We start from the raw sequence: 25,499 nt of genomic DNA on the forward strand, positions 1-25,499 counted from the left end.
CAGTGTATTGAGGTGAGCACCAACCCCGCCCTTGTCTCGCTCTCTCTAGGCACTGCCCCGCCCCCCCCCCAGCCCTTCCCCGGCCTCCAGGGCTGTTGCCTCGTTTCATGGGTGTTCTGCACAAGCACTCGGTATGTTTCCTTTCGGGACTGCAATAAAGTCCCCTCATCAACGTGTCTGATTGCCTCTCCAAAAATGGCACCACGCGGTTCATGTTTGTTGCGCCTCTGTGTCCAGAGCAAATTTCCTCCGTCTGCAAGCGTCCACACTAAGTGCCCGCAGGGCCGACTCCGCCCCGGGTCGGAGAGGCTGGATCACGCTTCATCAGCAATAAAGCGTCTGAGTATGAAATTTACTTTTACAGTTATGCTGCTGGTGATGCATGAAGCAGGGTAAGTATCCAGAAGTCTCTCCTTGAGCTGAGTTGTGTTGGCTCTGCAGGGCTAATGAGTTAGAAATAGGGAAAATATATGAAACTAGTAAGGACAGGTAATAATGACTGTGCGTGGAAGCAGACTGAAAAGGTATCTGCCATTTTTAGGTAGACACTTATTAGAGTAGAGCAGCATTTTAGGATTATTGTTGCACAGGTTGCATATAGAAAATACTTCACTTGCAGATTGGAAAAGAGAATACTGGAAATGCTGTTGTCCTAAACTGCTGGCAGTGCCTTAGATAAGTGACTCATTTCTGATCTGAATGGTAACTGCAGCTGTTTTCTTCTCCCGCTTTGCTTTCAGAGGCTTGAACAAACCATTCTGCAGGATGTTGGAATTCCTGAAGCAGCCTGTTGTGGTCACTGCAGAGATCAATGTGAATCTGGTGGCTCTGACTGTGATGGGATTAGTAAACCGGCTCTGGGCGCTCTCCTACCCACGGGCTGTGGTGTAAGCACAGTGCTTCACTTCCTACTTAAAATACATGTGATTTTTTTTTTTTTAAGTTTGCAAGTGAGTATGTAATGGTGATGATAGGTTCTGAGTTGCTGACTCAGGATACTTGCCTCCCTGGTATGGATTCAGCACATGCAGTGGCAATGCAAGCATCCTCACCAGCATGCCTCAACCCTGACCTAGAGGACTGAAAGGGATGCTAAATCTCTATGCTCCATTCAGTCCTCCTGCTGAGATTGCCAAAGGAGGAGTCAGTTAATGTCCTCATCACTAAGGTATGGGGGGGGTGCGTTGTGAGATGTTTCCAGTTAGACTTGACACATTTCTTTCTCTGTGGTGTTTCAGTTTTGATGAAGTTTACTATGGCCAGTTTGTGTCTCTGTACATGAAGCGGATCTTTTTTGTGGATGATAGTGGCCCGCCGTTTGGCCACATGCTGCTAGCTTTTGGAGGTAGGGACTCCACTGAACTTTAATTTAGGAAGCATTTAATTGCTCGTTGCTTTGGGGAAAGAGGAACAGGTTGCAGATATGGTTTCAGTTCTCAAATTCTATCCTTGTGGAGAAGGGATAGGGCAGAATTTCTTCCACAGAGACCTTGCTGATTTCATTTGCTTTAGAATGACCACATGGATTTTGGGCTAGTGGCTTGGAATGCAGGAGGGGGGAAAGTGGTGTAACTCTGCATGTATACCATTTGTCATGACCCCTACCCATTTCCCTATTACGATGGACGTTTCACCCACACTTTTATCTTACTCCCAGACAAACAGGAGGACCGAACCAAACTGTACAATGACCTGGAGAGCTTAGAGCACTGGGAATAGTAGGCAACAAGAGAAGATTCAGGCCCCAAAAGTGTGAAGTCCAGGGAGAGGAAAGGGACAATATAAAATGGGGGCGGGATTAACTAAGCAGTTGCCCCTTTCATGTCAGTGTGTGGTTTATTTTCATATTGTCTCCTGCATGCTATCCTAAGGTAACTTTTTCATGTAATAAAGCACTGCTGCAAGGGAGATGTGTGTCTGGGAGAGAGAGTCCATAAGACACTGTCTTCAGAAAGTGGTCCGAGTATAAAAATACTGAGGAGGCACTCGTGGGGATGCAGTGGGAGGCTAACTCTGATTAATTAAAAACCAAATCTCTATGGAGAGTAATCTTCAACATTTTATCACCCATTTCCATGTGCCACTCACTCCAGCCATATCTGCTGCTGTTCTTTTTCAGGTTACTTAGGAGGCTTTGATGGAAACTTCTTGTGGAACAGAATTGGGGCTGGTAAGAGCTGTTTTTAACAGTGGCTCATTCTTCCAACAGAATAGAGGTGCATTTCAGAGCTGATCGATGATGTTTTAGTCACTAATAGAAGCAGAGGGTTTTTTTTTTTCTTTAGTTTGTTTACTTGGTCTTGGTGATGTTTCTTCAGAAGAGATGTTAAATCAAAGTCTTCTGTATGACTGCAGTGGATGTTTCAGAAGATGCTAAAGATCCCATAGCACAGAGGAGAGTAGGGAGTAATTATAGAAGGCAGCATAGTCCAGAGGATAGGCTAATGGGACTGGGAATCAAGTCACCTCCCAGCTCTCAGATTGACTTGCTGTGACACCTTGTGCAAGTCCCATTTGCCTGGTTTTCAGAGGTGCTGAGTATCCACAGCTCCCAGTGATTTCTTTTCGAGTTGTGGAGACTCATTTTTTCTGAACGTCATGCTTCACTTTACCTGTCTTTAAAAAGGGGAACAATGATACTTGCCCAATTTCTGAAGCCCTTTGAAGTCTACAGATGAAAGCACTGTATAAATGTGAAGGATTATTATTATTAGCCTACGTTACTTCAGATAATTAGGTTCTAATGTTCCCTAACTGAGAGTAAAAGAAATTGCAGGATGGAGCTACAGTCTTAGCTGTAATATCTTTGCTCTGTTTATAAACAACATGGGGAGGTACCGTGAGTCTGAGAAGAGCTGTATGAAACCAAATTCTATTCTTCCTGCAAACACCGATACGATAAGCAAAGGCTTCTAATGCTCTTGTCCTCACACTGTTTTCTGTTCTAGAGTACAGTATGAACGTGCCAGTGTGGTCCTTGCGATTGCTGCCAGCGCTAACTGGTGCCCTGTGTGTGCCTTTAGCGTACCAGATTTTGGTAGAGCTGCACTTCTCCCATTGTGCCGCGTTTGTAGCTGCCCTCCTGATCCTCTTTGGTAAGGATTGTGCCTTCAGCCTTACCCCCCATCCAGAGGGGGAATGATCCGCTTCCCCCTATAAATTCTTCTACGGTGACTTTTTAGTGGCAGTTAGTAAGAGCAGTGCTGAGAGTTAGGGAAGTGGATGCTGCGGTAGCTTCTCCCACACAGCTCTGACAATGCATCAATCCTGATCAGCATATCCTACTATTCAGTCCTGAGCCCCACTCACAGCTCTTCCCATGCACTTCAATCCTGACCTGCAGCACAGCCTGCGGTTCCAGCCCTGCTTCTAAATAGACACTACTAGGTCTCTCTATTATTGAACAAAGAGGAAGGTTCGACACAGGGAACCTCACAGCCATGTGGGCAGCTTTATTTGTTTGCCTTTGAGGAGCCTCTGCAAGCTCTTCCTCAGATTTCTGTAATATACTGGGAATGAGTGTGCAGGACAGAAGGGCCATATCTCAGCTTTAGATTTCAGCAAGTCTTTTCTTCTTCCCCTCACCCATCTGCCATTTCCCATGCTTGAAAGGTTTCTCAAACACAGAGTATGGCTCTGTTTCTCATCTCAGGCTTATAATACTGTGAAAAGACCTTTGTTTTGCTTTCTTTGGAAATGTTTCTTTGATTCTCAGTTGATCATGTCTTTAGAAGTCCTTATTGTTTATGGTATTATTGCTGCCATGAGTATTGCTTGACAGTTTTCCTACCAATAATTTATGCCTAATTTGGTGTGTATATATCTTCTCCTTCTGTTTCTAACAGAGAACTCTCTGATCACTCAATCCAGGCTGATGCTCTTGGAATCAGTACTAATCTTTTTTATCCTGCTTGCAATTTTGTCCTACCTGAAGTTCTACAATTTACAGAAGTGCAGGTACAGCTGGTTTTCATTCCTGGGCACTGGATAACGTTCCAGTTAGTTGTAATAAGCCATTCATCATTTAAGTATAAAACATTTGTGCCTCTTGGGTTTTTTTTAATTGCCATATAGAGAAATACATTAAAGGCTATCTGGCACCAATTATAATAATCTTGTGTGTGGTGTACTGCAAGCCTTATTTGGGTTGTGGGCTAGTGGTCCAAATTCAGGCTGGGAGGCAAGAATCGTAGCTGTGCCTTGGGCAAGTCACTTCATTTCTCTGCGCCTCAGTAAAATGGGGATAATGATACTTGACCGCTCATAGTGATGTTGGAAGGATTTTATCTTCCAAGCAATTTTAAGGTTTAAACCTATATTGGCAGTGGAAAAGGTTCAGAAAAGGGCAACAAAAATTATTAGGGGTATGGAACGGCTTCTGTATGAGGAAAGATTAATAAGACTGGGACTTTTCAGCTTGGAAAAGAGACGACTAAGGGGGGGGATATGATTGAGGTCTATAAAATCATGACTGGTGTAGAGAAAGTACATGAGGAAGTGTTATTTATTCCTCATAACACAAGAGCTAGGGGTCACCAAATGAAATTAAGAGGCAGCAAGTTTAAAACAAAATGAAATATTTCTTCACACAATGCACAGTCAACCTGTGGAACTGCTTGCCAGATGATGTTGTGAAGGCCAAGATCATAACAGGGTTCAGAAAAGAACTAGATAAATTCATGGAGGATAGGTCCATCAATGGCTATTAGGCAGGATGGGCAGGGATGGTGTCCCTAGCCTCTGTTTGCCAGAAGCTGGGAATGAGCGACAGGGATAAGGATCACTTGATGATTACCTGTTCTGTTCATTCCCTCTGGAGCACCTGGCATTGGCCACTGTCGGAAGACAGGATACTGGACTAGATGGACCTTTGGTCTGATCCAGTAGGGCTGTTCTTATGTTCTAAAGTGTTGTTTAAATGATAGTGGGGTTGTCTTGGCTTCCTTGTAATTTAAAAAAATCCCTTGGCTGTTTCTCCCTCATTGCCAATTCCTGGTCTGGAAAATTTCCCTGTGCATAGAAATAAAGAGGGTGACAAATATCCCTATTAGTCATTTGTTATTGCTCATGGGCGCAGAGTCAATTTAGAAATCTTTGTCTCTTCTCGTGCGGCTTTGTGTGTTCTCTGATTCTTGCAGAGCCCCATTTAAAATAATAACCTTTAAACTTACCCCAGCCTGTGGCCTAGCCCATTGCTTTTTTGTGGTATTGGAAGCTTTGCAGACTCTCGCTGCTCAGAATGACTTTTCAGGGTCAGGAGAAGTGTTTAACATCCACACCTAGACCAAGGATAACAATCGCTGTCCTGGGAGGCCTAATATAAACTACTATTAGCATAACAGAATTCTAGTTGGGTGCCTGTACCTTACTGTGTTTTCTCTCCTTTTGTCCTTTTATCTAAGCCCCTTCACTGCAGGCTGGTGGTTTTGGCTTTTGCTGACTGGAGTTGCTTGTTCCTGTGCAGTTGGGTAAGAACTGACTTCTCCTATCATGTTGTTTTACTAAACTCCCAGATTGCTTCAGTGTTCACCATCTCAGCCTTTGCTTTGCTGTGTTCTCAAGAGCTCAACTTTTCAAGACTTGCTCTTGATGCTGCAGCTAGTTGTGGCACATCTGTCTGTAGCAAGCTTCTCCAGGTTTTATTCTTCTTTGAATACCCTTGAAATAATCAATGAGCCGATGACATCAATCCACATAAAGCAGTGACAGACAAACTGATGGTGGTTGTACTGGAAAGAATGAAATACATACATTGGTACAAGCGTCCATCAGAGAAGGGCCTTCTGAAAAATGAGACCTGGATTTCAACTCCTGCTCCCAACTTTGTGTTTGTCTGAGTTCAGGGACCCTCCATGTTCTACCTTGTGATATGCTGCCTTGTTATCAACAGCCTTTCCGCCTTCGTCATTAGCAAGTAGCCACTTCAGAGACCAAGTCACAAAGCATCTGATTCAGCCAGCGTACAGAACCGGAGCACCAGTGTCCCTGGGCTTGGGAACTCCTTGCTCAAGAGAGAATTTGAATACTTACACCTTGCATTAAATCCTGTCTATAGTCTGGGTATGTTTAACCCAGTTTGATCTTTGTGTGCTGTCTTCTCAGGGTGAAATACATGGGGCTTTTCACCTACATGCTGCTTTTGGCCATCGCTGGAGTCCACTCCTGGCACTTGATAGGAGACCAGACCTTGTCAAATGTAGGTAGCCTAATGTACTCGATAAGTAGCATGTAATTACATTCACAGCATGCATCCAGAGAAGGAGGTGAAAGATAAAAGTCTTCTAAACCATCAGCTAATAATTCAACACTTGAAGAAATCCTAGGTGTGTGTTACAATTAAGCCTGCTGTTATGGTCTGGAAGCCTCCTGCTTGCAGAGCCATGGCCCAGCTATGTTATAGGAAAAAAGCAGGGTCAAGTTTGAGATAAAGTGTACGTGTGTAGCTTTTCTGGTGCTGAACTGTATTTCTGAACGGGAAGTGGCTTGCCCTCCTGCCCCTGCTGCTACCCATCTTTAATATGGTTTGACAGGGTCTGCAGGTCAAAACGTATCCAATTTCAGTGTATCCTGTGCACCCCAATCTGACCTTGCAGGAGAAGGGATTAAAGTGTCTGCAGTGGTAAGTCCACAGGGAAGTTGGGGAATTTTTTTTTCCTTTTCCTTTTCAAAAATAACCAAGTACCTGGTTATCCTCAATAGCTGGGACAGGGGTGAGGGAGCAGGGGAATAAGCAGATCTGCTTACTTTTTCCCAGCTCTGCTGCATGACTGTGGGCAAGTCGCTTCATCTGTGCCTCAGTTTCCCCATCTGTAAAATGAGAACAACCTTTCCATATTTCAAATAAATGTTGTGAAGCTTGATTAAATAACACTTGTAAAGTGCTTTGAGATCCTGAGCTGTATTAATCTTATTACCTGTCAGTGGGGGAGAGCTACACAAAGCTGGGACTTACCTGAAAGGATGTAACAGTGAGTTCTTTGTATTCTGCCAGGTTTCTGTGTTGTGCCATTTGCTAGCGAGGGGACTAGCTCTAGTAGTCATCCCAGTAGCAATGTACCTGTCTTTCTTCTACGTTCACTTGACTTTGCTATACCGCTCAGGACCTCATGACCAGATTATGACCAGTGCTTTCCAGGCCAGTTTGGAGGTAAGGAAAGTGGGAGTGATGGAAAGGAGATGTTGGAAATGGGTCGTGTACATACTCTCTGTTGTGGAAATGGACTAAATTAGCACCATGAAATACTTGCTCCTTTGTCCTCATCTTGCTGCTATTGTGCTATAAAATGGCTTTAAGATGAAATAATGAGGAAGTGCTGAGTCCTAATAGTAAGTGAAAGCTCTGTCCCCATCTCTATCCTGGGGCTTTCCTTTGTACCAAGAGCAATTTTTGCTGTCCCACACAAAATATGCCTATTCTTTTACATAAGAGCAACACTACTGAAGTCAATGGAATTAGTCTCACAAATAAATGATATAATGAAATCACAAGGGGGTTTTAAAAATATCCAAACCCAGAATTGGAGGGAAACCATCTAGTCAGGGCTAGATCAGTAACATGCCCCTAACACAGTGGGTCACCTATAGATAGAGCCCTGTTTTATTTGCAAATGCAAACCAACATGAAGTAAAATGAAAAACTCACCCTCTAGTGGCAGCTCCTGTCCCGCCACTCACTCAGATTTGGCCCCTATCATCATGATGGCAGGGTGGAGGGGTCAAACATGAGTGGTACTGCGACCCCATGCGTCAGTTTGCAGTGCCCAGAGCGGGGAGCCAGGGCCACCTCCAAGGGACAGGAGCTGCTGCGTGAGTGTGGGGCAGGCTTGCTCTGTAACACCTGTCTCCCCCAGGCCTCCCTATCTCCTCAGGCAGGGCCCAACCCTCCCCCTGTGTCTCCCACTCCCCTGGGGGCATGACTCAACCCTCTTCCAATACCTCTGGGGGGCAGGACCAGCCCCACTGTGGATGGGGGAATTGATAAAATGAAATAAGAAATTCTCTCCCAAACCCCCCAAAATTATAAAAATTTATTTTACGGGGCTCTATCTACAGGTTCAGTAGAGGCAAATGTTAGTCACATTGCTTAATCCTCAGACTGCGGTGCTGAACGCAGTGTAAGGACCTACATAGAATAGAACAGAGCCCATATAGAATAGTTCCTTAGTTTATTGTTGGTGCAGGATTGCTTTGGGGATGTTCCCTGAGACCCTGAAATCCTGCAGGCTTCATTCTGTAACCAGATTACCTTTGAGCATAGTGTTGCAGGATCTGAATTTTATAGCTGTAATGAGGACAGCAAGCCTTATACTAACATGTTATATTACACATTAAAGCTGTGAGTGACACTCTTCAGAGTTAAACAGCTTCTGAGTTTTTTTCCTCTGGTTTATTACCTTCTTACGCTTTTAGGGCGGGCTAGCTCGGATCACACAGGGCCAGCCCCTTGAGGTGGCCTATGGCTCCCAGATTACCCTGCGGAATGTATTAGGCAAACCCATGCCATGCTGGCTCCATTCTCACAAGAACACTTATCCCATCAGGTGAGGAATCTGTTTTGTTCTGTAACTCTAGAGTGTAAGGGTGGGGGTCTAACTGTGCTCCTGTTCTTGAGCTGTCGGTTCAGATCTCACAGTCTGTGTTTATGCAGCATTATAGTTTCTCTTTACATCAAGCTTTCAGGGTATGTTATCTACTGCATGTCATACAAAACCTTGTTATTACTCCACAAAGCCCATTAATATTCCTGTTAAAGCATCGGGGGGGTGTTGTGGTAAACTTCCATTGAGCAGTTCGTAGTTATAATACTGACGTTGTTCAAGTCTGGTGTGCTCCATTTCTAAACCTCAGCAAGCAGACTTGGTTTATAAAAGTATTGATAGAATCCAAGGTAAAGAAATGCTTGAAAAACATAAATATATACTAGGCACAATAGGATAATGTGTGATCCATGCTTAAAAGAATTTTGTAATCAGCTTACTAAACCATTGGCAATTAATTTCAACCTCATTGAGAAGAGGAGAGGTACCACAGACTTTCAGGGGAAATAAAATGTAGGGGGAGAAGGGAAAATCCTCGTAATTACTTTAGATTCAGTCTCACTTCAGTCCCTAGTACAATAATAGACCAGATTATGAAAGAGAGAATTTGTAAGTACCTACAGGGTAACAGAACACCAAACAGCATGGGCTTAAAAAGAACAGATCAGACCAAGAAAAGGGCTTGCTTTTCACAATCCAATTCCAAAAGGAGTGGATGAAGGGAATGTGGTAGTGATGTGAGGGCTCTAGATTTCAGTAGAGTATTCAGTGTTATCTGATGTGATTAAGTTTTAGATTAAATCTCAGAAAAAAATTCCTTCCTGTAAGAACAGTAGGACAATGGAACAGACTGCCTAGGGAGGTTGAGGAAGCTCCTTCATTGGAGGTTTTCAAAAGGAGGCTGGAGCCATCTGTCATGGATGGTTTAGACACCACAAGTCTTGCATCTTGGCAGTAGGTTTGATTAGATCAGTGGCTCTCAACCTTTCCAGACTACTGTACCCCTTTCAGGAGTCTGATTTGTCTTGCATACCCACAAGTTTCACCTCACTTTAAAACTACTTGCTTTCAAAATCAGACATAAAGATTAAAAAGTCACAGCACACTATTACTGAAAAATTGCTGACTTTCTCATTTTTACCATATAATTATAAAATAAATCAATTGGATTTAAATATTGTACTTACATGTCAGTGTATACTATATAGAGCAGTATAAACAAGTCATTGTCTGTATGACATTTTAGTTTGTACTGGCGTCACTAGTGTTTTTACACCTAGTGTAGCCTGTTGTAAAACTAGGCAAATATCTAGATGAGCTGATGAACTCCTGGAAGACCTCTGCATAACCCCTGTTTGAGAACCAATCAACTAGATGACCCTTGTGGTCCCTTCTAACCCTATGAGTCTATGATTCTAGTCATCCTTGGAAATGTTAATTGGTTGGGATGTGAGCACTGTTACATGGCCTGGAAATTGGTTAAAGAGTCAAGAAAACCAGCACTGTACTGAGATGCGAAAGGCATCCAGTGGGATGCAACTGAGATCAGTGTTACTACCATATTCCTTGGCAATTGGGAAGAAGAGTACTTTTCTGGATACCAATTGGGACATTGCAAATGCCGAATGAATAGAGAGAAAAGAAACAGAGTTTAAAAGCTGGATGGGGAGACAAAATCACGTTGATTTGGCCCTATGGAAGCTAATATATATGGTAGGGAAATAATCTGAAATGCAGATATTCAGCTCATGGAGAGGGGAAAGTGGTATCTGGAAAGCTGTAATTTACAAAAGAAATCTCGGTTGGTAGTGGAGAGAAAACTGAATGAATGAGTTTCCCATCAGATGCTGCAGCCAATAGACCAATGCAATGTTTTGGCTACCTATATAGAAAACATTAATTTTTCCCAGAGTAAGGAGATGACAGTCCTTTTCATACAGCTCCTTGGCATGGTAGCTAGAATACTACATATGATACTGGGCATCACAATACCAAATTGATGCTGACAAACTTGAGAGGATTCTAAGATCAGAGCAAAATGAGTCTAGCTTGACTAAGGCCAGGTCTACACTGCACACTTAGTTTGGTATAACTGTCACTGAGGGGTGTGAAAAATGCACACCCTTGAGTGATGTAGTTACCGACCGAACATCCAGGGCAGACAGCGCTATGTCTTCCATTGACCTAGCTACTGCCTCTCACGGAGCTGAAGTTACTAAGCCAACAGGAGAGCTCTCCAATTGGCTTAGAGTGTCTTCATCACAAGTGGTGCAACTGCGCCAATGCAAGTTTGTAGTGTAGAATTGCCCTAAACAGTGACTGTGGGGATGAGAGAATCATCTACAAGAATTAGAAGGATGGAAACACCAAGGAGGGAGAGGAATGGTTTAAGGTGCATTATGGGGTATATATAAAGAAAATGAAGAAAAATTACCTCCATTGATTTCCTGTATTGTTGGATAGTGGTCCCAAGGGAAACAATGGAAGTGCCGTTGTTTTTGGCGTTTCAGACTACATAGGGTAAACCTCTGGGGAATATACAGCAGTGATGCATCCTGCATTAGCCTGGAGGGCTGGAAAAGAGAAGCTACTAGGTCTTTTCCCTATTCAGGTCCCATGCTTTAATCTTTCCACCTAATTAAATTACCTAAGCACTGGCCAAAGCCATTGATAGCCCAACCCACTCCATCCCTTCATGGAAAAGACAGCACAGTTCACTGCATGGAAGAGAGGGTCCAAGCATTGGCTTGTCAGGCACCCCTTGGAATGGAAAACAAGAAAACACGGTGAGTGCTGGGTGCACTCTGCTCCTCGGAAGCCTTGGCCTCAGCATATGTATTACATTACATCTGATGTGCTGGGACTCCTGTGCTTTGCTCTCTCTATTGTGTCTCTTCAGCTGCCTTTGAAAGAACAGAGCCAGTGGTGTAGTGCCGATCCAGGTCATTGAGTGAAACTTGCTAGTTTAATCTGAGGCCCCTCTCTGTTCCCTGTGACTGTGTGAACGGAGATGTACCATTCCCTCAGAGTTCTGTCCTGTTACCTACCCATATAGGTACGAGAATGGCCGAGGCAGCTCCCACCAGCAGCAGGTGACTTGTTACCCCTTCAAGGATGTCAATAACTGGTGGATCGTTAAGGATCCTGGGATGTGAGTATATAGGAAACATGTTTAAATGCCATAACATGAGCTCCGCTGATGAAAATTGATCCCAAAAGCTAAGCAGGACTAGGCTTGATTAGTACAGGGACTGGACACCAGCTAGGAGTACTGGGTTCCACAGGCTGAGAGAGGTAACTGTGGTCTAGTTGGATTGAGCACAGGTCTGGGAGTCAGGACTCACAATCTCTAGTTGTGTTCCCCACACTGCCACTGACTCACTGCATGTCCTGGGGCAAGTCCCTTCACTACTCCATCTCCGTTCCCCCATCTGTCAAATGGGGATGATAGTGCTATTGGATCTCGTGGGTGCTGGAAGGATTTAATGAATATTTGCAAATGCTTTGAGATTCTGGGATGGAAAGTATTATACAAAGGCTGGATTCAGACCAGCCACCAAGAGGCTAAAAGCTGTCTCCCATTACTGATTCCCTGAGTCAGCCTGTTCCTCCCTCTGCTTAATGTCCAGTAACTTTCTCTGCATCCAGTTGTAACCCAAAAGAAGCTCAGATTTCTCATCTGACTGTCCAAATGTTTCTCCCTCTTCCTTCTGTCGTGGTCTCTGGACTTTTCAGGCTAATGGTCACAAGTTGGCACTAGCTGTGATGGGGAATTGAAACATTTCTTTTGGTTTGTCACTCTGGCAGGCAGCAGCTGGTGGTGAGTAACCCACCACGTCCCGTCCGACATGGGCATATTGTGCAACTGGTCCACGGCATCACAACTCGTTACCTCAACACGTATGTGCTTCTCCCAGCCTGTTGGCTCATTCTGCTTTGTTGCTTCTCTAAATGTCTGTGTAGGGATGGAGGGACACTAGGGAGTGCTGGTGCTCTCCCTAAGACACGCTTAGGCTCTCGCAGTATACTCAGCCATAGGCCTGGATACAACTGATCCGTCACTGAATGGTTTTTGGTTAGGATCACAAATTGTTCTTCTACTGCCAAAGCAACTGCAAAAGGCAAATGACAGATCATATATGGTGTATTTAGAAGTGTCAGAGACCTCCTGGGTCCCAGCTAGTCCAATATACATTGTGACAATGTTGCACATTTCTACATGCCCACTCGTCTGGGTAATTCGCCGTCTCCCCCTTCCCCACCCCCCCAACAGGCAGGTCTTTTTAAATTTTGCATCAGCACCACCCACACAATTATGGTAAGGGTGGGTGAGTAGACTTGCGGTGGGATTTCTAGAAGCGCCTAATTGACTTTGCAGCACGTCCCATTGAATTTCATGGCATGTGTCTTTCAGCTGACTTGGTGCTCCCAAGTCATGTAGGCACTTGAAAATTTCACCCCGTGTACCTGGCTGCTGTGTGTCTGACTGTTTTCTACGGCTGCATTATTATAAAAATTGTCTCTTAAGTAGTAGGCAAGCGTCCACATGGACTTCAGTCAGAGCATCTGAACCCTGAGTGTTGGTTCTCTCTGTGCTCATTCCAGGCCCAAGGGGGTCATAGGAATGCCAGTTGGTTCGTTCTTAGAAACCCCACTGAAGACCATTACTATGCCAGCCACGCTTCTGTTTGCCCCAGTTGAGATGCCTGTGCTTTGCCAAGGATGGTAGCTGGCAAAATCAGCTTCCTCCAGTGCTATTTTATGGCCCTTTATAACAAGGAGCCCTCTCCCTTTCTTTGACTCCCCAAATGTGCCGCTTGATTTGTGCCAATAGGTTGTTTGGCTTGTTGCTTGCTGAATTTCTCCACTTCCCTGAGGAGCTTTGTGGGGTTTGATTATTAAATAACACTATGAAATGAACAGAGAATTTAGCCCAGGACACTTATTTTATGGATCTTGCAGACATGATGTTGCTGCACCTCTGAGCCCACACTCCCAGGAAGTCTCCTGTTACGTTGATTACAACATCTCCATGCCAGCACAGAGCCTCTGGAGAGTGGTGAGTGGAAACTGGGGTGAGGGACAGGGAGGTTTTTCTCCTATTGGGAAGACAAAGTAAAGATCAAAAGACATCCCTCCCTTGCAGGAAATTGTAAATCGGGAATCGGACACAGATGTGTGGAAGACCATTTTATCTGAAGTAAGGTTTGTCCATGTGAATACCTCAGCAGTGCTGAAGGTAAGTGGGTTTATGTACATCAGTCTTCTCCTCTTCCCTTGTAATCATCCCGAGGGTCCATGCAATCTCTGTATCCAAAACTAATCCTCCTTAAAGTGAAAAAGCCCTGTATTTTTATCAGCGTGGCCTGACGTCAGTCTGGTGAAAGAACTGTGTTTCTGATGGCAATGAAGCACTGTAATGGCTTGATCTGTTACAGACTGAGCACTGCATAATTCCATTGGATGTTGCAAGTGCTTAGCTCATTTGAGGATCAGCCTGTGGGTCAGAAGTGGAGGCTGCATCATTAACGGCTGGTGGTGGACAGGCATACTTAAGAATCCCTCTCCACAGGTAACATTTAAGACAGGTGTCTGAGACAGTATCCACTGAGCTCTTTTACCACATTCATCACTGTCACTTCCAAGCACTCGCTCCACTGGCATCCTATTAAGGTGGGGTCTGTTTAGCTCTAGCAATAGGTCTGAAATTCAGGAACAACCTGGCAGGACTGTGCCTTTTTTTTAAGCCTTCGTTTTTATTTTTCAGCTCAGTGGTGCATCTCTACCTGAGTGGGGCTACCGGCAGCTGGAGATCATTGGGGAGAAGTTATCCAAAGGGTATCACCAGAGCATGCTGTGGAATGTGGAGGAGCACAGATATGGGAAAAGTAAGACTCAGGAGAGTTCTATAGATTATAATGTGGGCTTCCCCTTCAGGGGCTATATATATTACAGATAGGTGGTGCGAGGGCCACAGAACCTACCCCAGCCTGTGGGTTGGAGTAATAGCTGTAGGACAGCTCTGCCATCACTCCCGCAGCCTGGATGGTTGAGTTACTTGGGCTGGACATGGAGATGAGGGATTTGTCCCTAAGTGACTGGGAGTGTTCCTCTGAACACTAGGAGCGCATACCCTTTGAGCAGACTGTGTCCCTCCTTCCTTGCACATTGGAATCACACCAGTTTCGTTGCAGAAGGGCCCCTCTGAACAAAGAGGGCAGGGTTATGGAATGTTGGATGTTTCTGAGCCATGTGATGCATTTCCAGGCCAAGAGCAAAAGGAGAGGGAAGTGGAGCTGCACTCACCCACGCAGGCTGACATCAGCAAAAACCTCAGTTTCATGGCCAGATTCACAGAACTGCAGGTGACTGGGCCAAGGGAACAGGGGGTGGGGATGTGATGTGATTCTTCCCTCAAAGTTCTCCCCTAACTGCATGCTAGGCAGTGGATTCTAGGCACCATTTCTATGAAGGGTGCCTCGGACTGATAACAGCCATTGCTTAGTCATTAAGGGGAGAGTTGTTTTCTCACCTTCCCCATGGAAAAAGACACATGTGAACAAAACTACCTATTGAAACAGATGTAGGGGCCACTGCAGTGTTTTTTATGGGCTGTTTCTGGAGGTAGGACGTGTTGCCGTGAAAGATAGGAAGAGATTTTAGGGTCAGTAGCTGACCAGACCAATTGTGAAGTTCTGAAAACATATGTTGCAAAGTGTTCTTTTTAGTTTATCCAGCATGCTGATCTATGGCATGTGCTTAAAGTACCTCCAGCTGTATAACTCAACTGTTCGTAATAATTAATGTAAGTAAAGGTAATTGGGCACTCCAAGGCTCAGCCTTAACATGGGTGTTGGCATTATGCTTGATGTCCCTTACTAACCTTCAAAAATTCAGTAAGGAACCAGTATTCATTTAAAATTATAATCAAATACAGTAATGAGAACCCCCTCTGGCTCTTGTAGGTGTGGGACTGCTCATCCATGCCAGGTGTCTTCATTGTAGTTCCAAAGTCCTCTGATTGCTTTGTTCTAGTGGAAGATACTGACATTGAAAAATGAAGACACAGAACATAAGTATAGCTCCTCCCCCCTAGACTGGATCACTATGGATACAAACATCGCTTACTGGTTCCACCCTATCTCCGGTGTAAGTATGTGTGTCATGTATTAAGTCTGGTTTCCTTATTTGGATTATGTGAAGTCTGAAATGGAAGATATGAAAGGGGTGAGAATGTTTGAAAGAGATCAGGCTCTATTCTCCTGGTGTCTCCTCAAGGATGTCTCTTACAGGTAGTGGTGGGTAGGAACCTGTTGTGAGTTTCAAATCAAGTAATTTTCTTCTCTGGTAAAACAAACACTTCACTTTAATAGAAGCTTTCCTTTCCCCCTCCCACAATGTTCCTTCCAATGCCAGATAGGACAGTTGGTATAACCTGCTGCTCAACAGTAGAAAAGTAAACTGGAGAGTTCTTTAGGCACTTGATACAGTTTTTGACAGCTTTGTTCCTTAAGTAAATAACTCTCTTCTGCTAATCCTTTAAAGGAAAATTGCAATTTAATATTCACTTGATCCAGTGTAGAGTATCAGTCCATCACGGACAGCTTCTTTCAAATGCCATATATAAAAATGAATTATGAAATAATACAGCAGCCCCAGTCAGTAGCCAGATGGACAGGGGATTGCCACAGCTCTTGTCAGGTAAATTCTGAGTTTCTGGATTCGGGTGTATACAGCAATGTAATAATTAATTTTTGGCTTCTCTCTGTAGTAAAAAATCACTGCAGTTTTCCACCTCTTATCTACAGGCTCAGATCCACCTCATTGGGAATGTTCTCACCTGGGCTTCAGCTAATGTTGCAACTCTTGTATATGTGTGTCTGTTCCTGTGGTATTTGCTTCGACGACGGAGGAAGATTTGTGACATCCCTGAAGGTCTGATCCCTTAACCACAGAAGTATCCTTGTACAGAGCAGTTTGACACCTTGCAGCATAGCCACTGAGAATTCTAGTTGGGGTTCAGATACTCTTGATGGGACAGACTGTCTATGGACAAAGAACTAGAGACTTCCCCTGGTTAGCTTGATGAGCTGTGCGCTCTCCTGATAGAAATTTTTATTGCAGGGCACCATCGTCTCTTTGGGAGATTACACTGCATTTCCTGGATGCTTTAATGCTCAAAGGATCAGATTTGGAATCCCATCAGACCTCACCTGCCATGGGTATTTTAGAGGTGCCCTTATACAGACAGGTCCTGTCTGCTCTGCATGAGCACTACACATCCTATGGACAGTTTTACGCAGCGTACCCTTTGCCCAGAGTGGCTAGGGAAATGTTATTTAGCCATTCCCCCCCTGTCCTTGCAATTGCTAGTTTCCAGGGTGTTTGGTAGGAGTCCTGATTAGTGTTACCCTTTCTGTCTTGTAGATGCATGGAGGCTCTGGGTATCAGCTGGAGGACTCTGCGTGGGAGGCTGGGCTGTGAATTACCTTCCCTTTTTTGTGATGGAGAAGACACTTTTCCTGTACCACTACCTGCCTGCTCTCACTTTCCAAATTCTCCTGATTCCTGTTGTACTGCAGCATCTGACTGATCACCTCTGCAGGTACCCAGGACACCCTGTAGGGTGACCTGCAGCTCTAATTACTGGGGAGGAAGGTAGTGAAATGATGGGGTTCTTAATCCCAGCTCCAGCACTGATTTTGGGCACATTGCATTATGTCCAATCTGTAATAATGCACCCTGCCTCCCAGAGGGGCATGGGGAGAATTACTCAGTTAATGCTTGTACAGAGCCAGGCAAGCTACATGTGAAATTGCAGCCCTGTTTCCTGGGGTCTCCATTTCTCACAGGTAGCAGAGTGCAAAGTTCCAAATTGCTACACTCGTCTCTTGCTATTAGAATATGTGGGTAGCTTTGCTTTAACTTCATTTCCTTCTCTCTCAGATCCCAACTCCCTAAGAACGCGTTCAGTGCCTTGATGGTAGCCTGGTTCTCTTCCGTTTACCTGGTCTATCGCACATTCAGCCCACTGACCTATGGGGAGCCTACCCTCTCAGCAGCTGAGCTCAGGGCCCTGCGCTGGAAGGAGAGCTGGGACATCTTGATCCGCAAACACTAGTGGAGCCAGTTGAGATAGAACTGATCATGCTTACAAGTAACTCTGCTCTCATTTCTTGATAGGGGTTCAAGGTAAAAAGCCTTGTAATTTATGTTGGCAAGAATTCAATCCCCATGGGGCAGATGATGTAATGGTAAGACTCAGTTTTTGTTCTCCTCTATAGCACGAATTAGTCTCATTGCAAATCTACAGTATTATAGATTAGCTGCATTGTGTAGAACAGGTGTCTAGACTGATCTGGAGAGAGTTTTTACTATAGCACTTCCTCATGTTCTAACCACCAGCCTGCTGCTCAAGGCTGCCACCTTTGGAGGAAAGAGACTCATACCTGACGCGATGCATTCAGGGGAGACCCTAGTGACACTTCACTGAAGCTTTAACTAACCACCTCCACATAGAGCTCACAGCTATATGGCTGAGAGGAGATTACACAGGGATTTGTTTGCTCATTCCTGCTCCCCGTGCTAGTTAGACACCCCTAGTGAGTATGTCTGGGCTGGGGGGGAGAAGGGGTGTATGAAAATACTTAATATAAAATGGTTACATTCATGTGGCTGTTGTTTCTTCATTGGTTTATTAATTAAAGCAGCACAACCACTCGAGTCAGGCTTTGCTTTTATAAGAGATGAAAAAAGTTCATCTTCAATAATAACCAATTCTTCCTGCTAGTCTTAAGCCTGCATTTACAGAATATACATGACAGATAGTAGGTACCAATTGGTGTTTGATGTTAGGATGCTACGCTAAGCTTTGCTGGAACTACTCATGGGCTGAATGCCTGAGCTTTAACACTGCTTTGGGGAAGGAATGAGAACTACAAACCATGTCTGCACCCAGTCAGTACTGAAGTGTCCTCCAAGGTCAGCCTATGCTACATGGAGTGTAGCTCGGCTAGTAACAAAACACCTCAACTAGATGATGGAGCCCCACTGCTGCTTGTAAGTTGCCCAAGAGAAGCCTAATTTTCCTCAGCCCTGAGTAAAACAGACTTCTTGGCAGTTGTGCCAATGAGAGGTCAGTTTCTTCTCCACAGGTCTGGCACTGCCATGGACAGAAGGGAAAGCTGGGAATCTGTACCTGCTTGTTTAAAAACAAGGATCTTTGCTCCAAGGAAAAAGCACCATGAGCAGAGATAAAGTATCCTATACCCCACTGGGTTTACAGCACACAATGCCATCTAACACCAGGGGCAGGGTCAATAGTCCAGCTTCTTTCTCTCCTCTGTGAGAAGACACACACCTACCTCTTGAATCTGCCCCTAAGCTGCTACGGGCATGTCACAAACCAGTTTGTTAAAAAGATTGGTCTGGAACAGAGGTGGCAATTTCAGACCCCAACCTGGTTAGTGGGGACGGCTGCTGGACTCCAGATGAGATCGTTTGCTAGCTGTCAGCATGGTGCTGCCCTCTGCTTGCTCAGGGAACGATCGCTTGTATGTCCGACCATGCCCATTCATAGCCCCTCGCTGCCACTTGCAGATGTCTCCATTCAAAATGTCCTGGATGTGCTGCACAATGAGGTTTATAGCAACTGCAAAAAGAACAGACACGTGCTCAAAAAAAACAGTGGCACAAACAGCCCAGTCTGATTCAGTGTGTGAACCTGCTGCTTGCATTTGGAGCCACTGTAGTAGGGTCAAATCCTAACAACATAATGCCAGTCTCTAAAACCTATAGTCCTGGTTCAGAAAAAGTCAGGGATAATCCATATCAGAATCTATCTACACTTTACAACAGTGTACAGTAGGAGAATTTGGGGAATCTGACTTCATGTGCAGAATTCAATTAAACGTCCCTTACCCATATTGTCGACTCCACGAGGAATAATCACATCAGCATACTTCTTTGTCTGCAAATAAGAAACAACAGTAGGGCCTGACATTTCACAATGATGATTACCACTATCCCCAGATCTGAAAAAGGAGCCCACAGCTGCACTCCTCCATTGTAGTAGTATCTATAAGTCTGTTTGATCAACTGAATGTTATAGTGGTGACTGCAGTTGGGACTAGTTGCCTCTATACTAAAAGCACTCAAGACATTCCTCTCATACTACTCCAGTGACCTGAGGCTGATGTTACCTTCATTGAGCCTCTTTTTCAGCATAGCCTGACTCTCTACAACAAAAGCAGGTCAATCCAGTTAGAATTGGTTCTAATCAGAACACCACAAGCGGCTTGTAAATCTTTGAGTTGCTGCCTCTCTCTGATCCTTCTATGACCTCTACTTTTTATAAAAAGGCAGTTCCTAGTAGGGATGCTGATCTTGCTGCTGACTGCACTTACGTTAAAGACCATGCCTCCTGCTAGATCAAAGTAAAAATAGTTGTTTTTCATTCTTAAGCATTAACACATTTATTTATATGGTCACCTAAACTGGCAGCCTCCTTCTCTCCTGTACAGTTACATGCAGGAGGGTAGGGAAGCATTGCCCCTAGGTCATACTGCAGTGGTTAAAGTCAACAGAAACCAGTTTCTATTACATACATGAAAGGCTGGGCATGTCAGCCAGAATACCCATGGCAGTAATCAAAGAAACCATTCATACAGCACTGTAAGTACCCACTGCTTGTAAAGCATCCTGGAAAACAACCATGACATGTCTTTGAGAGGGCAGCTCAGGTGAGAAGCAGGGAGGAGAGATGGCATACAGCCAAAGAGGACATCCTAGGTGCAACAGACATGTTTTTAAACCATTGAGTCACTCAGCATAACCCCTATGTTACAAAGATGTATAAATAGCATAACAGTGGCCACACTTTGGGAAGGTTCCAACACTACAATGCATGGCATGCTGGGTAGGACCTCACATCTGAGCCAAACTTAGCTACACCAAATTGTTGTGTTGTCTGCAATGAAAGGGAGACAGGCTGGATGGCTCAATAGTTTGTTTAATATCTAGAACTAACTGTCATGGGTTAAACTACTGGGAATTTTATTTTAAATACAATGCAAAGATTAAATCTGAACACTAGGATCTTAAATAAACATTGCTTTTTGCTTCAAGCAGCTATGATTTGGGTGGTTTATATCGATCAGCAGGCCTTAGCCCCACTTCTCCAGCTACAGTATAAATATCTGTCACTGCCTCTCCAGGTCCTTAAAATGTGTCTGATTAAACAAGTGAAAAGCTTGGTACCGGCAAGCAGAACTCCTCAAAGGCAGGTTTGACGAAGGTTGTGTACTGAGTCAGGATCTGCTCTAGGTCCCTCCCACGCTTCATATCTCGAAGAACTGGGGCAGAGGGAAAAACAAGGGGCAGTGAGTTTTAGCGTATTCATAGTGACGACTGCCACAAGGCAAGCCGGGGGCTGATAATGGAGCAGAAGCCCAGGGTATTACCTCTGCGGGACAGCCGGACATCAGAGTCTGTGTCAACGAAGAGTCGGAGATGGAACATGTCCCGAATGTCTTGGTTATAGAATACCAGGATCCCCTCAAAGAGAACCACGTCTGCAGGATAGACCACCGTTGTCTCTGCCAACCTGCCAAGGGTATATGGACAAAGTCTCAAACAAATTGCAAAGTGGCTTTCAAACTGAATGCTAACGTGCAGTTCCATTCCATTAAACACGGCTAACCCAGTCCCACCTGTTCTTGCTCCCGCCAGCCCTCTGCAACAAGACCACACACATTCAGCTAGGGTGGGCCAAGGAGACAGGGCAGCCCCCACTGACTCTGCCAAGCACTGTGTGGAAGATGTTAGGAACTGAGACTTACCTGGAATGGGTTACAAAATCATAGGTTGGCACCTCTACAGTTTTTCCCTCCACAATATTTTTCAGGGTTGTGTGCATCAAATCATTATCAAAAGCACCTGCAAAACGAAGGCATAAAGAGACACGGCCCAGATGTTGTTATGACCAAAATATTGCCAGTCTTTTCTGGTACTGAAGGATTTAAGTCTACCACCATTCCTCTGTCTGACATTACCAGACCCAGGAAGTGGGGGAGGGGGGATATTCCTGGCTTATTCTTTTCTATCTACAGCAATCCAACCCCTAAGTAATGTTAAAGGAAAACTGCAGCATAATCCCAAAGATATTGTAATCCCTGCATCCAGGGACCAAGTGTCCTAGACACAGAAGTGAAGACTAATCCAAACAGCCACAAAAGCTACCATCTAGACTGCCTGGTAGTTTACAGATGGACATGGCAACTACAGCTCAGCAGGGGAAAGGACAAATCGTACATTTTTTGCATTTTATTTCTAGCTAATTAAAAAAAATGTTAAATGAACATAAACCAAAACAGAATTACGGTTTGGAAAGTCTTATAGATTTGTCCTGCCTTTGAAAAGAGTGAGCAGTGCTGCTTAACCTACAGCAGGTGTTCTTCCACTTTTGCCTAGGATGGAGTGCAGGGAATGTCTCCCATTTGCAATCATGTAACACCCCTGGGGCAAGGACAGCTGTTGCTTACATAGAAAATAAATATATTAGGAAAGTATCTGATGTGTTCTTAGCTTCTTTTAATGCATTTTAGCAGCTGGAAACCAGGAGGTGATCAAGCATCATGTGAGCATTAATGTTCCGCAGACCGACAGCATTAGGTTAACTCCCGCTGCAAAGCAACAGTATGATGGTATCTCACTCCAGCAAAAACACAGGCACCAATTACAACATGAGGACACTGTACAGTTTTTCTAAGAACTCGGTTGGAAATTAATTTTGTTCTTTCTTCCCTATTAACTGCCATTGCAGTTCTCCCTCTCTTTCACGTGGGGTTGAGGTACAGGAACCCAAATACCCAGAGTTGGGGGTGTTCAATACTTTCCATTCTGCATGTTCAAAGCTCTTTACAAACAATAATTAAACCGTGCACTAAGTCAGGCTTATGCCCCTTTTCGGATGACTGAAGCAGTTAAACTCTTTGGGACAGGGACCATCTATTCCACATTTGTACAGCACCTAGCACAATGGGTCCTGGTCCATGACGGGCTGAGAGGTGCTACAGTAATAAGAAGAGAGTAGTAACTTGCCCAAAGTCACCCAGAAAAGCAGTGGTAAAAGATCCAAGGCCTGTTCCTAGCTCTGAGTCCTAGTGCTGTGCTCTATGCTCCGAACACTCTCATCGGAGCCTCAGGAAGGCCACCCCTTAGGAACGCTGAGATTTCCCACTGGAATAGGTGGGAGGGGTCATCTCATTACGCTTAAAGGAAGCATCAGGTTCTGCTGGCTCTTCTAACTAATGTGCCCAGAGGAAATGCTTTCTTTGTATTCCTTTAGAATTGGCTCCCTCCCGGCACACCAAATGTCTTGCAATAGGTTGCGGGAAGCTCTGATTCCTGGCGCTACCACACTGGAAAGACCCTCTTCTAAAAGCACACAGAGTAGAGCTGTGGCAGAACAGACAGAGACTGGTTAATGAGACTGTAAGCTCCCAGCAGCAGGGACCAGTCTTTTCATTTGCATGGAAAGCACCTCGCACCCCCACCCCCATTGCTCACAGTGAGGAACTTTGAGGTATTTGCTGAAGCTAAGAGCAGTAGCTATTTTGCCCTTCCAATCTCCCATCAATGTCCTTCCCTATACACACTTCCTCCTTCCTCAAAGGCAAACATGAAGCTTTACCTGGGTGATCAAAGTTGTACTGTCCCTTCAATGCCTTGGCTTTCTGCTCTGCAGTGAGGACCTTGTAGAACCTATCCTGGCTCAGAATGATGAGCTTTCGTTGGTGATGATCCACCTCGTTTTGTCCCAGGAGCTCCATGATCTTCTCACATACTGTGGACTGAGGAACAACAAGCATCAGTCACAACCAATCACCCTCTGCAGCACCTTCCATCAGGACTTCACCAACATTCAACTTCACAGCAGTCCTGGGAGGTGGTGGGTAAGAACCATCCTTATTTTATAGTGGACAAAACAAGGCAGAGATTAAGTGCCCCCCTCCCCCAACACAAGTCAGAGCAAGGACCCAGTCCTGTGCTTTAAGCACTTCATTATACCGCCTCTCCTGACTAATTCAAAACCCATCCACCAGGCTGTAGTGAGCTTTAAAGAGGAGAGATGTAGATACAGCCTGCTGCAAGAAGCAGTCAGGGACAGGGGGCAGAAGAATGCATTCAAGGGGGCATAGAGATTATGGAGTGGAACTGAGCTCCCGAGATACAGTTTTAGGTGAGCAGAGCCATGGCAGCCGTCTCAAGGAAGGTTGTGTTCACAAATCTAATTCCAGACCTGCCACTCACTGTGCTGGGAAGACTCAATTTAGGTTTTGCTATAGCCTCTAAGTCTGAGCTTCTCTGAGGCGCCTATCCCTGTAGTATTCCAGGTTTCCTAGGTATCCGATACACAATGCTACTTTGTAATGCTAGAGCGCCATCTCTCCAGAAATGCTTTACAAACATTTATTCATCATGTCTGCCTACCTGAGGGCGGGAGAGGCGGGGGGGAGAAAGAGGTTTGTGAGATATTCCCATTTTACAACTGGCAAACCTGAGGTCCAGAGAGATTAAGTAACCAGCCACGTAAACCAGCAACAGAACATGGACTAGAACCAAGGTGCATCTTAAGAACATAGGAATGGCCACAGACCAATGGACCATTTAGCCCAGTAGCCTGTCTTCTGACAGAGGCCAGCGCCAGGTGCTTCAGAAGTGTGGACAGAGCAATTAGCCATAGATCCATCCCCTGTTGTCCAATCCCAGCTTCTCGCAGTCAGAGATTTAGGGGCACCCAGAGCATGAGGTTGTGTCCCTTACCATTTGGGCTAATAGCGGTTGATGAATCTACCTGCCCTGAACTTAACTAATTCTTTTTTTAACCCAGTTATACTTTTGACTGGGCACTGTGTGAAGAAGCACTTCCTTATATTTGTTTTGAACCTGCTACTTATTCGTTTAATTGGATAACTCCTGGTTCCTTTGTTATGTGAAGTGGTAAATAACACTTCCCTATTCACTTTCTTTCCACTGTTGATGATTTATTAGACCTCGATCATATCCCCTCTTAACTGTCTCTTTTCCAAGCTGAACAGCCCGAGCCTTGTACTCTCTCCTGGTATGGAAGCTGTGCCATACCCTTTATCATTTTTGTTGCCCTTCTCTGTAATTTTTCCAATTCTAATATATCTTTTTTGAGATGGGGCAGTCAGAACTGCACACAGTATGCAAGGTGTGGGTGCACCATGGATTTACACAGCGGCAATACGGTATTTTCTATCTTATTATCTAGCCCTGTCCTCACGGTTCCTAACTTTCTGTTTGACTGCCGCTGCACATTGAGCCAGTGTTTTTAGAGAACTATCTGTGTGGTGGTTGTTTCTAGCTTCCAAGGCCCTTTCTCCAACCACTAGATCATTCTGTCATTCCATTAAAGTTGACATTCCCTCCTTGGCAACTTAGTTTCTCTGGAGCATGTGCTGACAGCCCAACAAAGAAAAGAGCTTGGAATAGGTTGTGTACATTGAAAAGAGCTGGGAAAAGGGGTGCTCAGACATAACATTTATAACTGGATCTTGCCCTAACTAAAAGACCGTTTCTCAGACAGTGGGCACACCACACAGAGTATGGCTGAACTGCAGCTTGGAGCAAGCCTTCTAGCCTGGGGCAACAGACTCTGCAAACAGTCTGCTCAAACTAGTGCGCTAACAAGAGCAGCTCAAGCCAGTGACCTGAGCTCAGACCAGGGGCTTGGGGGGGCTTGGACTCAGGCGGCTAGCCTGAGCCACCATGCGTCTGCCCAGCTGGGCTGGGAGGTTGCTCCCAGCTGCAGTACAGATGTACCCACAGAGGCCAGACAAAACACTGGCTTTTCCTCAGCTCCATCCCTCGATCAAAGTGGGGTCGCCTTTGGAGTTGGGCTGGGTCAATATTTGTGCTGAGAGCAAAGTGCAGGTT

At 44.9% G+C, this 25,499-nt stretch overlaps 2 protein-coding genes across 7 annotated transcripts in view; one reads left to right on the top strand and one right to left on the bottom strand.

Annotated features, from left to right (window-relative positions):
• POMT1 (protein O-mannosyltransferase 1) lies at positions 1-20,663 on the top strand. 4 transcript variants are annotated; one of them, XM_027823388.3, is made up of 20 exons: positions 1-12; positions 741-887; positions 1,239-1,345; positions 2,120-2,170; positions 2,949-3,095; positions 3,846-3,957; positions 5,403-5,468; positions 6,103-6,196; positions 6,992-7,147; positions 8,410-8,540; positions 11,593-11,688; positions 12,345-12,437; positions 13,500-13,596; positions 13,684-13,776; positions 14,305-14,425; positions 14,805-14,902; positions 15,573-15,686; positions 16,346-16,472; positions 16,965-17,142; positions 17,484-18,207. In XM_027823388.3, the coding sequence occupies exons 2-20, from the start codon at positions 766-768 to the stop codon at positions 17,656-17,658; spliced, it is 2,178 nt and encodes a 725-aa protein (XP_027679189.3). In that variant the 5' UTR covers positions 1-12; positions 741-765; the 3' UTR covers positions 17,659-18,207. The 4 variants fall into 4 exon arrangements, with proteins under 4 accessions (XP_027679189.3, XP_043386234.1, XP_043386235.1 ...); XM_043530299.1 differs by lacking the exon at positions 1-12 and adding an exon at positions 365-392; XM_043530300.1 differs by lacking the exons at positions 1-12; positions 1,239-1,345 and having other exon boundaries at positions 749-1,168; positions 17,484-20,663.
• Positions 15,886-25,499, bottom strand: part of UCK1 (uridine-cytidine kinase 1) — a 22,509-nt gene continuing 12,895 nt past the window's right edge. For all 3 annotated transcript variants that reach the window (XM_037879699.1, XM_007061043.4, XM_043530302.1), the window contains exons 2-7: positions 23,230-23,389; positions 21,377-21,473; positions 20,999-21,141; positions 20,796-20,890; positions 19,458-19,506; positions 15,886-19,188 (exon numbers count right to left, since the gene is read on the bottom strand). In XM_037879699.1, the coding sequence (XP_037735627.1) occupies positions 19,001-19,188; positions 19,458-19,506; positions 20,796-20,890; positions 20,999-21,141; positions 21,377-21,473; positions 23,230-23,389 (732 nt within the window). In that variant the 3' untranslated portion in view covers positions 15,886-19,000. The remainder of the gene's footprint in view (positions 19,189-19,457; positions 19,507-20,795; positions 20,891-20,998; positions 21,142-21,376; positions 21,474-23,229; positions 23,390-25,499) is intronic.

Source organism: Chelonia mydas, chromosome 16, assembly GCF_015237465.2.
Source record: "Chelonia mydas isolate rCheMyd1 chromosome 16, rCheMyd1.pri.v2, whole genome shotgun sequence".
Classification (NCBI taxonomy): domain Eukaryota; kingdom Metazoa; phylum Chordata; order Testudines; family Cheloniidae; genus Chelonia; species Chelonia mydas.